The sequence below is a fragment of the Alosa pseudoharengus genome, unplaced genomic scaffold, assembly GCF_046254945.1.
Source record: "Alosa pseudoharengus isolate Yale_2024_CS ecotype anadromous, Long Island Sound unplaced genomic scaffold, YU_APseudo_1.1 YU_APseudo_1.1_scf_3, whole genome shotgun sequence".
Lineage (NCBI taxonomy): Eukaryota > Metazoa > Chordata > Actinopteri > Clupeiformes > Clupeidae > Alosa > Alosa pseudoharengus.
The window spans coordinates 43,030,965-43,043,771 of NW_027468718.1; the positions used below are offsets into that span (position 1 = coordinate 43,030,965).

At 46.2% G+C, this 12,807-nt stretch overlaps 1 protein-coding gene across 1 annotated transcript in view; it reads right to left on the bottom strand.

Moving 5' to 3' along the window:
* mgat4a (alpha-1,3-mannosyl-glycoprotein 4-beta-N-acetylglucosaminyltransferase A) overlaps positions 1 to 12,807 on the bottom strand; it is a 52,236-nt gene that overhangs the window by 3,783 nt on the left and 35,646 nt on the right. Inside the window, exons 5-13 of the mRNA XM_076264348.1 lie at positions 10,264 to 10,397; positions 8,872 to 8,918; positions 8,648 to 8,761; positions 5,477 to 5,552; positions 4,153 to 4,267; positions 3,715 to 3,845; positions 2,833 to 2,940; positions 1,303 to 1,496; positions 152 to 230 (exon numbers count right to left, since the gene is read on the bottom strand). Coding sequence (XP_076120463.1) covers positions 152 to 230; positions 1,303 to 1,496; positions 2,833 to 2,940; positions 3,715 to 3,845; positions 4,153 to 4,267; positions 5,477 to 5,552; positions 8,648 to 8,761; positions 8,872 to 8,918; positions 10,264 to 10,397 — 998 coding nt within the window. The remainder of the gene's footprint in view (positions 1 to 151; positions 231 to 1,302; positions 1,497 to 2,832; positions 2,941 to 3,714; positions 3,846 to 4,152; positions 4,268 to 5,476; positions 5,553 to 8,647; positions 8,762 to 8,871; positions 8,919 to 10,263; positions 10,398 to 12,807) is intronic.

Here is a 12,807-nt window from a genome sequence, read left to right on the forward strand (position 1 = left end):
GATGGCACACACAATCCTAACCTGACGAGCCACAAAAGTTGAGCTGAAAGTAACACCATTTGCATTGTTTTTATCAATATCGTGGACAACTAAAAGGCAACTTCATTCAGCTTAGAATGTCCAGTGTACTGGTTCTAAAGCAGCTCCTTACCATCAGGGGGAGGATCTCTACTGTGGTGTTGTCAATCCGGTCTCCAGGGTGCTCCTGGTTCCCACTGCGGAACAGGAACCTACACAGCCACAGAGTGTACAAGCGCAACTTCGTAAATATGCTCATGCATGCACTAGTTCAACCTTTACAGCTTTACACGCATGTACACACCCACAGACACACACGCAATTCTGTTCAGTTGATTACTCAGTACCGTTATGTAACAGCAAAAGCTTGTGGTATCAGATATTTGAAAAACTGGTTTCCTTTTCCACTAAGTGATCATGCAAAGACATGTGCTGAATTCAGAACATGCATATCTCCAAGGAGATAAAGGCACCAACCGGACCTCTGAGCTGTACTGTTGGTTTAGTCGCTCTTCTGTGATCACTGTGGGCTTTTTTTTTCTTGTACTTATTTAGATAGCACGTACAGATGATCTTAATCACTCTCATACACACACACAGACATAAAACCACAAAGCCAAACACACATGAAGATATGAGGCCCTTTAAGCAAGTCTCTACTTGAGTAGCTAATTAAATCTAGTCACACATCAATAGATTGAGACCGTATCTTGTTAATGCATTTAAACCCTAGACACTCACACACACACAGTCTCTAGACGCCTTGTCAGAGCCCAGATGAGGAAGTGCCATCGGCACTTGTCAGGACATGCCATGTCTCCCTGGCCGCCTCCTCTCCTCCTCTCCTCTCCTTCCTCCCTCCCTCCCTCTCCTCCTCTCCTCCTCTCCTCCCTCCCTCTCCTCCTCTCCTCCTCTCCGTCCCTCTGGTGGATGTGGCAGCAGGCGGGGGGGGGGGGGGGGGTCTTATTTTAGCCTCCTCATTAGCTGCCTGTGGTCCCTGGTGAGAACAGGCAGTGCAGTGTGGAGGAGTGGAAATGTGATGTGCACCTTTAAGGTCTCCTTTTCTCCTCCCCATCCCCCCTCTACCAAACTCTCTCTGCAGGACTCTCTTCCTGTGGCTACAGTGGATTCTGCAGTTGTGGGTGTGACCATGTGTGCATGCACCAGATTAACATTTCCTGGGTTAGGATAGGATAGGTTAGGTCAGGACTGTGTGTGTGTGTGTGTGTGTGTGTGTGTGTGTGTGTGTGTGTGTGTGTGTGTGTGTGTGCAGTGGTGGTGAACCTCTCGATGCTGATGGGTCGGTCGAACTTGAGGAGCACGTAGTCTCCGGCGGCAGGGTTGATGGCCCAGAAAAAGTCCTCGCCCACGTAGGTCTTCTCCAACGTATGGCCCTGGTAGATCTTCAGAGACGTGGAGACCTCAGCCGGAGGGTTCACATGGATCTTGTGCAGAAGCGGCTTCAGGAAGTCTTTATCCTGATATAAGCACACGTGCGTGCGCACACACACACACACACGCATACATTCATCCAGACAAACACACCCAGAGATACACATACACACAGGAAGTCGGTTGTCAGCACAGGAAACAGGAATCCATGTGGCACATGTCTGTGGTGAGGTCAGACAGTTGAGTCAGAGAGAGGGGAGGAAGTGTGTGCGGGGAGTGAGTGGCTGTGGCCATGTCCGATCGGCCGCTCCAGTCCCAGTCCACTATCTAACCGTCCAAAGGGCGACAGCAGAACTGGCCCTGCAGTCTCAGCACAGGACACATCAGAGCAGCGCAGACAGGAATAGTCTGAATAGTATTTGACAGATCAAATTTACAAAACTAAAAGAAGAAGAAGAGAAAAGCAGGAAGATCATTTTTTGGAGAATCTGCACAAAAATGTGTCCACTGTGTGAAGTTGTGGAGCCACAGATGCCTTTGATGCAGACTAGAAGAGTGGCTGGCTAGCAGGAAAAAGTAATCTGCTCAGCTCAATTGGACTTCTTGGGGTTGTTTGGAAACAGCAGTAAGCATTGGTGCATGACTAGCTGCACAATACAACTCCACTGTCATTAATGTGCGGCTCCCTTGTGGGAAACCCGAGTGTTTGCATGTAAGTACTGTATATGTACAGCATACACACACACATACACACCCACACGGACGCGCACACACACACACACACACACACACACACACATATATATATATATATTAGTGCTGTCAATCAATTAAAAATCAGATTAACAACACAATTGTTCTGTGACTTGTCACGGTTATCGCTTTTTTCCCCATCTTTGGGCAGAAGTTGGGAAATATAGATATTTACAAGTAAAAACACAGAATTAACATTAACGGAATCAACACAAAACAAGTACATTTCAATTCAAACACTATTGTTTAGCAGCATATTACTCTTAACACGGATGATCTCCTATGAGCTACATATTTCCAATGAAACCTCTAAGGCCATCAAAACGGAAAGCTTGAAGGACTGCAACACAAATACAGAATATATGTCCAAGAGTGGATTTTATTTTGAAACGAGGATAGAAAATGCTGACCTCCAATACATGAAAAGAAGAAATGAAGATGCAGAGAAGAGGCTTTTGGAGAAATACTTTAGAGGGACATAGTACCTATTTGCTTTTCATGCATACAGTTGTGGCATAAGCATAACTTTTCAGATGTTTGCGTTAACGTATGAATTTTGACAGCACTATTATATATATACACTAATATATAGATATCTATACACACCTGTGTGTGTGTGCACACATGCGAGAGAGAGAGAGAGCCCAAGAGAGAAAGAAATTGAGTTACCGTGAGCTTCTGGATCTTGCCAGCAAGAGAGGAGTGCAGGCCGACGTGCTGGAAGAGTGAGGGCCTGAAGCGCACGCGCAGACTGGACTTCTGACGCTCGCAGTGTTTCTGAAGAAGAGAGGAGAGGAGGTCAGGAAACGAAAGGACATGGATCACACTGCTCAGCACTTATGATGTAGTTAACTGTTCCAGACTCACCCACTCACTGCACTTAACATGACAAAGATGTACAGAGAGAGAGCAGAGGAGAGAGAGCAGAGGAGAGAGAGCAGAGGAGAGAGAGCAGAGGAGAGAGAGCAGAGGAGAGAGAGCAGAGGAGAGAAGGAAAAGAAGAGAAAAAAAGAAAGAATGAAAGAAAGAAAGAAAGCATGATAAAGAGTGTAAGAATGGGGGGTGATGGGGAGAGACAAGAGAGTGTGTGTGTGTGTGTGTGTGTGAGCGTGTGTGCGTGGTGTGTGTGAGTGTGAGTGCGTGTAAGAGAGAGAGTGAGAGAGACAGAGTTGAAAGATCAGGATATTTCTTTCACTTTAATTGCAGGCACTGTGCTGATGTGTGAATAGTTTCTAACAATCTTGCCCCTCACAGGAAAGAAAACAGACAAATGATAGAGGCAGAGGGAGGAGACAAGGGGAAGGAGTCAGGGATAGACAAAGCCATCTGAAAAACCATCTGCTGATAGTCAATGCATGAATTGGACACACACACACACACACACACACACACACACACACACACACACACACACACACACACACACACACACACACACACACACACACACACACACACACACACACACACACACACACACACACACACACACACACACACACACACACACACACACACACACACACACAGGGCAGAGGGGGGAAAACATACTGCATCTTTCTCTGGGTTGCACACTTTGACCCACAGGATGTGGTCCAGCAGCCAGTCAATGGGCTTCTCCTTATAGAACATGAAGATGAATTCCACGATCAGATTCAAGTCAGGAGCCTGGAACATCTTACCTACATGGGAGAGGGAGAGGGGTTAGGGAGAGAGAGGGAGGGATGAAAAACAGAAATATCTGAAAGTGATAGCACTTAGGATTCTCAACTTAACCATCAACACTAATCGGCGAGAAAGCGTCTAGGGTGAAATTTTCCAAATTAGGCTAATTAGGCACACACACACACAGACACACACACAGACACACACACACACACAGACACACACAGACACACAGTGAGAGACCGAGGAGGGGACTCCTGTGTAACAACCCTTATCAGGTTAATGAGGTGGTGCCATTGAGGGAGTCTGGAGGAGGAGGCGTACCGATGAAGCCCAGCTGGGAGAACTCCAGGATCATCCAGTCCTCAGACGCCAGCTGCAGGGCAAAGTTCTTCATGGTGGCAAAGTAGTTGGGCTTGGCTACGATGTCATCCTCTAGCTGTGGGGGAAAAGTCCGGAGAGGGGAGAGGCCAGGTCAGAGAGATGTCTAATGCAAGCACGCGTGCACGCGCGCACACACACACGCGCGCACACACACACACGCACACACGCACACACGCACACACGCACACACGCACACACGCACACACGCACTTAACCTAGGTTATTACATTATAACACAGACACAGGTACAAAGCTCATCTAGTCAATCTTAAAGCACAGAAACAAGGCTTGTGGATGGCTGTGGATCTGTCCTATTTTCTCTGACAAGGCAGCCTACAGACTATGACGACAGGAGAGCAATACCTTTCCCCTCTCCTATGAAAAGAAGGCTTTCTTAGAGGAGACAAACAGTAAGAGACAGCAGATGGGTGGATGCCAGAAAGAGAAAAGAAAGTAGGAAGGAAGAGACAATGAAGAATTAAATGATTATCTGTACGGATGAAAAGGGTGATGATAACTAATCAGGTGCTATTCATTGTCAACAAGTACCGGTAGATAAAAAAAAATACATCAATGACGCACACAACACATCATGGATGGATTTGCGCAAGATTGACAAAGCCAAGCCCATCGACAAAATGCCACTGCTCAAAAAAAGGTATGTACACCTGCACAATGGTCTATGGCTATGCCTTTAGACAGCCTTAATGTACACTTGCACAATGGTCTATGGCTATGCCTTTAGACAGCCTTAATGTACACCTGCACAATGGTCTATGGCTATGCCTTTAGACAGCCTTAATGTCCACAGACATCAGCACGACTCTACGTAAAGAGTGTGCTTTCATCATGAGCTATGCAGAGGAAGACTCTGCTCCCTACTTTCAGAAGTCTTATTATATAAACAGCATATAAACACAGGCACATGCACCACAGACACATCCAAAAGTCTGTTCCCATGACAATCCATAAGAATTCACGGAACAGTGGTGTGCTGTTGTCACCATGTCTTTCATTTCAAAACACACTTCAGCATCAGAGAGGATGTTGCCATGGAAACACCACTGCACAGTGAGGAGCAGAAAATACTCATTAAAAAAAACATTGAGAGAAAGAAAGAAAGAGAGGTAGAAAGAGAGAGAGGTAGAAAGAGAGAGAGGTAGAGAGTTCTGAATGAGTAAGCGTACTTGGCCAAAGTACAGCATGGCAGGCATCCAAGCAGAGGATGCTGCTGCACACACATACTAATGAGCGGCTGATGTACCTGCACATAATAGACCCCTTTATTGACAGCATACATCATGAGGAAGGAGTAGTCCAGGTTCTGCTTGGTCCGCCATCTGAGGAACAAAACAGACCAGACAACAACCTTGAGAAATCGCCAAAAGCTGCATAAAACACGTGGCACTGAGTATCATAAAAACCTGGACAAGAGAGAGTCATTTAGATAGCTGCTGCATGTCAGATGGATGCGATGGACTTAGCGAATGCCAATAGGTGGGAGAGTAGATGGGGGAGTGGGGGGTTATCAGTGCCACTAGGCTGCTGCTGCTGCTGCTGCTGCTGCTGTTGTTGTTGTTGTTGGCTGGGCCAGGCAGCAGGTGTGTCAGGGAGACTGATGCAACCACAGTGACACACACACACACACACACACACACACACACACACAGTACAAACACAGGTGGCCACACACACACACACAATAGGTACTATCACAGCAAATGTCACAGCAAACAAAGGGAAAGGAAAGGATGCATGGCATGCAGACAGACAGACAGACAGACAATAAATAACACCACGACCATAACACACACAAAGGGGGGGGGGGGGTGAAGACTCCCTACCCCCACACACACACGCAAACCCATACAGAGCGACAGGTGGGCGATCAGAACAGAGCGCTTACTGAACCTCTCTCTGCGTGCCCTCAAGCTGAATTATAATTTTCTCTCTCTTTTTATCGGCCTCTTTCTCTCTCTCTCAGCCACCACTTATCATACCATCAGTGCCACAGCAGGGGGTTCAGAGACAGACCCTCAATAAATATTGTTATCATTTAAAACTGAGGAAAAGCACATCATAGCACTCACTGATTACTCTCGGGACAGATAAAGATGGTTGTGTGTGCGCGAGAAAACCTAAAGGCAAGCTTGTGTCACAATACATGTGCACTGCACAACATGTGCACAGGAACAGAGAGAGAGAGAGAGAGAGAGAGAGAGAGAGAGAGAGAGAGAGAGAGACAGAGAGAGAACGAGGAGAGAGATCAGAGGTTTTAGTGGCTTAACACTGTTTTATCAAGGGACAGACAATGGGATGCAATGAAAGTGAGGGAAAAAGAGAGGATGTACGAGATGGGGGATTGAGAGAAGGAAAAATAGAAAAGAGTGTGTGTGTGTGGGGGGGGGCACACAGAGACAGAACAGACCGACAGCGAGAGGGGAAGGGAGGGAACACAGGATGGGAGGATGAAAGGAAACAGATGACAAAGATAGAGCAGGAGATGAAGTGAGAGAAGAGAAAGAGGAGGGGAGAGAGGGACAAGATGATAGTAGAACGCGATACCAGTTCCAACAAGTTCAGGTGATGTCCCTGTCTATCTTCAAAAAACTAAAGCTCTTCAGAGAGCACCTCTTCTCCTAGCACTACCTAACTAACTGGACATGCTAAATCTAGCACTTACCACTTGCCTACTCTCCTTTCAGAACGGTCACTTGATTCCAAGTGAGTGGTAATTAATGATGCACTAACATGTCCTTGTAACAAGCCCCTTTGGATAAAAGTGTCTGGCGAGTGACTACATGTTAATGGAAATGCTAATGTAATGAGAAAGCCAGTGTGTCTTCATCTGAGAGCTGGCTAGGCTGGCTTCTCCAGATGATGACTCAGTCTGTGTGGGTGTGTGTGTCTGTCTGTATGCACACACCGCAATAACAAATGAAGAATTAGCATGCACAATACAAAAGGCCAGCTTTGTCTTTATTTGGGCTACGTATCTCATGTTCATCTCATATCCAGGGCTCGAATTACGTGGGAGCCAGAGGGAGCCGAGCTCCCATAGAGTGACGACTGGCTCCCATGAAAGCAACAAAGTCACAAACCTGAGGGGGTCTCTCATATCTGAAGGTGTCTGCCATTGCAATTTAATCTTAAACAACCGCTCATTATCTATCCCTGTGCGATCTCTTACCATTACAGACGTTAAATTAAAATATAGGCTACTACGGGACGTAGACCAACCCTACGCGCTTGAACGCAGTATGATGACACTTTACCACCACACCACTAGTCTATATGAGCAAACCGCATACGATCGATTTGACAGCACTCGCAAGTCTGAAGAAGTTACCCAGCTTTGATGAGAATGTTTTGTCTATTTACATAGGCGTTCATTGGGCTAGCCTACATGGGTTGATACGTGCGGAAAAGTCCTGTTTGCTGTTGAACTTGCTCCTTACCTTTTCTATATTGATTAACAAAGCCATAAATGATGGCCCATAATGCAGCTTACTTCAATGATTCTGTGAACTGATCTGTAGCTATCCTCTGTCATTCAGAGCTCCAGAAAGTTCCCAGATATTTTGAAACACCTGTTAGCAATCTCTGATGGCGGAATAGCCTATTCAATGGCTACCTGACAACATCTCAGTGCAAATTCCAAAATTGTTCGTCTACTTATTCCCACGGTTCAACACACGAGACGACTGAACGCCCAGGTGTTGTTACTATGTGCACATTAGCCTATAATACTAGAACATAGTTTGGCTGCAATGGCTTTATTATTTTCTGCCAGTTAGTGCATTTTCCCTGTGTATAAGTTATACTACATGCATTATTGTGTTTGACACTGAGGATAGCCTATCTGAGACGGTGGTCTGGTTCAAATGAGTTAGCCTACGTTGTGAAATTGAATCTTTGTAGCCTATTGTGAAATTGAAATTAAATATGGAATATTACAATCAATAATATGTTGAAATGAATTAAAAGGAATCAATTTCTATGAAAAATCTCTGTCTATTGTGTGCGTGTGTCTAGGCCTATCGTGCGCATATAGGCTACTGCACAAAAGCGCCACTCGCGCCTAGGCTATTTAATTGTATCGCCTTGATATGCTATGCGCAAGGTGTGCCAACTTTTTATGAGATAGAGAGACCCCCTTAAAGACAAAAAGATAATTCGGGCCCTGCTAATATCAAATGGTAAAGCGGACTTTTGGATGTCTTTGCACTCATTGAAGGAAGCTGTCAATGATCACAAGGTTAACAACAGCTGACTTAATGACCACCAAAGCTCTCATCGTGCAAGGATCCATTTCCCCATTTCAGTGCAGGGTACCTCTTAGTGATTCCTTGCTCACGCATAAAATTCAAGTGTGTGTGTGTGTGTGTGTGTGTGTGTGTGTGTGTGTGTGTGTGTGTGTGTGCGCGCGCATCACCTGACTCTCTCCTTGGAGTCACCAAAGGTTTCCTTGAGATTATTGAGGTCGGGGTAGTAACTGGCAGGAGGGGAGATGACCTCGAGAAGGCCCGAGTTCAGCTCCGTGGCAAACCTGTGACCAAACGAGGAAATCATGAGACGTATCAGACCTTAACGTGTTGCACAATTCAGTTTGCTATAAATAGATAAGAACGGAAACAACGGTTAAGTAAAATCACTCACTCTTTCTCTAGGCCTGTGACCACACTGTGTACATAATCTATGTCCGTCTGAAAGAGGAAAACATAACAGAACATTTAGCCAGTGTACATGCAAACACAGACACACACACACACAAGTTTGCATTCTTTTGGGAAGAGTGTACTCTGAACTAGCTAAATTAAAGGGTTAAGTAATTTCCTTTTAAAAAAAAAAAAAAAAAAAAAAAAAAAAAAAAAAAAAAAAAAAAAAAACAAACAAACAAACAAACAAACAAATAAATAAATAAATAAAGTAGGGAGAGTGTCCTACGCTGGGCAGTGTCTGAGCCCTGGTGGGAACCCTAGGCCACACTGCCATGAGGGGGAGCTCAGGGCTGGCTGCTCAGACGTGGTAAGGGGCGTCCCCACGGCCCGGGCCCACCATTGTCCTCATTCCACAGCAGCCAAAAATTAACCAAGGGAAAAAACAAACTGAGGCCAGCCAATCAGATACAAGGAAGGATTGAGATAAGTATGCCGAAACAAGAACAAATGAATTGAGTGTGTGTGTGTGTGTGTGTGTGTGAAGGTCTTCTTCTATATGCTGGTGAGAACCAAACAGTGTGGCACACTGTTCAATTTTTCTAGCCCTGTTGGCATCAATACAATCTTCATTTCTCTTTCCATCTTTGCCCCTTATTCTCCTTTTGTTTCTGTTTCTCTCTCTCTCTGTCTCTCTCTCTCCCCCCATCTCTATCTCCCCCCATCTCTACCTCTCCCCATCTCTACCTCTCTAGCAAAAGGGATCTTAGATGAAAGTGCGAGCGAGAGAGTGGAGGAGAGAGGGCGAGATAAAAGGAGGATTAAAAAGCATTTCTGGCCCTCCTTGCTCTGTGACCTTGGATTCCTGAGGAGTGGGCACCCTGGGCTGGGGGAGCGCGAGGCCTGAAAAGACCCCCCTCTGAGTGGGGAGAGGACAAACAAGGAGCCCCTGACCCACTTTTCACCCTCCACCAGCAGGGCCAGGGGTCTCCAGCGGCACGAGAGAGAGAGGGAGGGAGAGGGAGAAAGAGAGAGAGAGAGAGAGAGAGAGAGAGAGAGAGAGAGAGAGAGAGAGAGAGAGAGAGAGAGAGAGAGAGAGAGAGAGAGAGAGAGAGAGAGAGAGAGAGAGAGAGAGAGAGAGAGAGAGAGAGAGAGAGAGAGAGAGAGAGAGAGAGAGAGAGAGAGAGGGCATGTAAGCCTGCAAATCATTTGTAAAGTGCACCTCAAATATTTATTCAGCCTCAACAGAAAAGGCTCAGTTTTCCTGACTCCTAAAGGTGACACCCACACACACACTTTCACATCCATAAATGCATGAATACACCCATAATACCAAAAAAATGTCACTTGCACCCCACACACACACACACCGGCTCCGTTATCCACCACTCACCTCTCCCACAAAAACGATGATGACGCAGTCCAGCTTCTCCTCGGGGGACAGCTTGTCCACCAACGAGCGCAGGGTCTCCGCCAGGTAGGACTTCACCTTGCGCTTCACCGTGGGAATGCCCATCACCATGGACACTGGACACCCAGAAAGAACACAGGGGGAAAAAAGAACACACTCAAATCAACACAATGTCTCTTAATAACAACTCCTCCGTCTACTAAAAACACCGGACACCGTAAACAGTGACCGCGACCACCTGAGACCAGCGTCCAAACTACTTTGTCTGGCAGTGTTAGCGGGCTGCTTATACGGCCATAGAGGGGCATTCAGAGCCAAACACATTTGCTCTTTGAGGGGCGACCCACAGGAGCAGTCAGAGAGTAAACAGAATCAGAGACACACAATGAGCGCAAGACTCCCCACCGTGTCAACAGAGAACAGAGATAAGACCTGCATGGAAGATAAGCGAGTGGAGAGAAAAAAGGGAGAGGGAGAGGAAGGAGAGAGAGAGAGAGAGAGAAAAAGGAAGGAAAGGTGAGCGAGAGGAAGGTAAGGTCGTATCCTAAGAGCGGGTCAGCTGAGGAAAGGCTTTCTCCCCACACAAACATATCAGCCCATCTCTCCCACTGAGAGACAACTGTGCCAGAGATCCTTTTTCCTCAAGCATTGGTTTGTGTGTGTGTGTGTTATTCTTATGTGGAGGTCCTTTCCAGACATGCCTCCAAGACAGAGCACCAGGGAGTCTTCGCTTCATCCCACGTGTACACACAGCCCCTTTCTCTCTCTACCTTATCTCACCTACCACTCATATTCTCGTTCGCGCACACACACACACACACACACACACACACACACACACACACACACACACACACACACACACACACACACACACACACACACACACACACACACACACACACACACACACACACACACACACACACACACACACACACACACCTCATTTGTCCTGTTCTTTCAGATGTCTTTTCCCAAACGCAGAGGCTCCACTGTGATGCAAAGTGATCCGGAAAGCATTCACAACACACACACAAGCTGGCCACGGGAACTCTCATTAATCAGGGAAGTCGGCCGTGGGGAGAAATGGATATGCACATGAACAAAGATTCCCCCGACACACTTAGCCACAGCCACACAGTGAGAGACCGGGAATCACTTTCTGAAACCTCAGGTATAGATGGGCTTTCATCACTCAGGCCGTGTGTGTGTGTGTGTGTGTGTGTGTGTGTGTAACCCCATATGAATGTGCAAGCTTGCTTTTGCATTGAGTGCTTTTGAGTGCTTTGAGCTTATATGAATTGAATGATAGTGTATGTTTGAGCATATGTCTGGCTTATGTACGTCGTGCATGTGAGATTGTTAGAGTGTTAGTGTGTGTGTGTGTGTGTGTGTGTGTGTGTACAGAATGTATTATGTGTGTATGTGTCTTTGTGTGTTTGTGTGTGTGTGTGTGTGTGTGTGTGTGGACAGAATGTATTATGTGTGTGTGTGTGTGTGTGTGTGTGTGTGTGTGTGTGGACAGAATGTATTATGTGTGTGTGTGTGTGTGTGTGTGTGTGGACAGAATGTATCATGTGTGTGTGCACAAGTATCTAAAGGAGCCAGGAACCATGGAGAAGAAAATGGTCAGGCACCAGCAACGTTCACAAACACAAAGTGCTTCAAAACACAACATGTCCTCATTTCCCACCTCCCACACACACGCGCGCACACGCACACACGCTAAGTAGGCTGAGAGGATGGGAAGATGAGAGGATGGGTGGGAAGGGAATAAAGAGACCCTGAACCTCCCAATACCCCTCTTCTCTCCATCTTCTCTCTTCCCTCTTTTCCATAAAAGAGGAGCAGGTGACCTGACCTGCAGGTCTTATGATCATATGATACGAGAGAGAGATGAGAGAGATGGTAGGAGAGAGTGAAGAGATAGAAGAGAGAGAGATGAGAGAGAGAGAGATGAGATAAGAGGGGATGGGGGCTGAACAGCCTCCAGCTCCAAACGCTCTCATCTCTCCTCACAGTATTGCAGAGAGCTGGGCAAGGTGCTCAGAAGACGAGACACACACCATCTTTCAGCTTCACACCATCTTTCAGCTTCACACCATCTTTCAGCTTCACACCATCTTTCAGCTTCACACCATCTTTCAGCTTCACAGAACACATATAATGAGAGAAAAGTGAGAACGAGAGTGAATGAGAGAATAAAAGAGTGAGAGAGAATAAAAGAGTGAGAGAGAATAAAAGAGTGAATGAGAGAATAAAAGAGTGAGAGAGAATAAAAGAGTGAATGAGAGAGAATAAAAGAGTGCATGAGAGAGAATAAAAGAGTGCATGAGAGAGAATAAAAGAGTGCATGAGAGAGAATAAAAAAGTGCATTCACAGCTAGGGACTTCAGAGTCATGCTTACGGAGTTGTAACAGAGGCACATTTTTAAATGGCTGTCTCTCTCCTGGCACCATTGTTGGCACAGTGGTGTTCTGCTCCATCTATCCAGTGTTGGCTTCACATTTTTTTCTCCATCT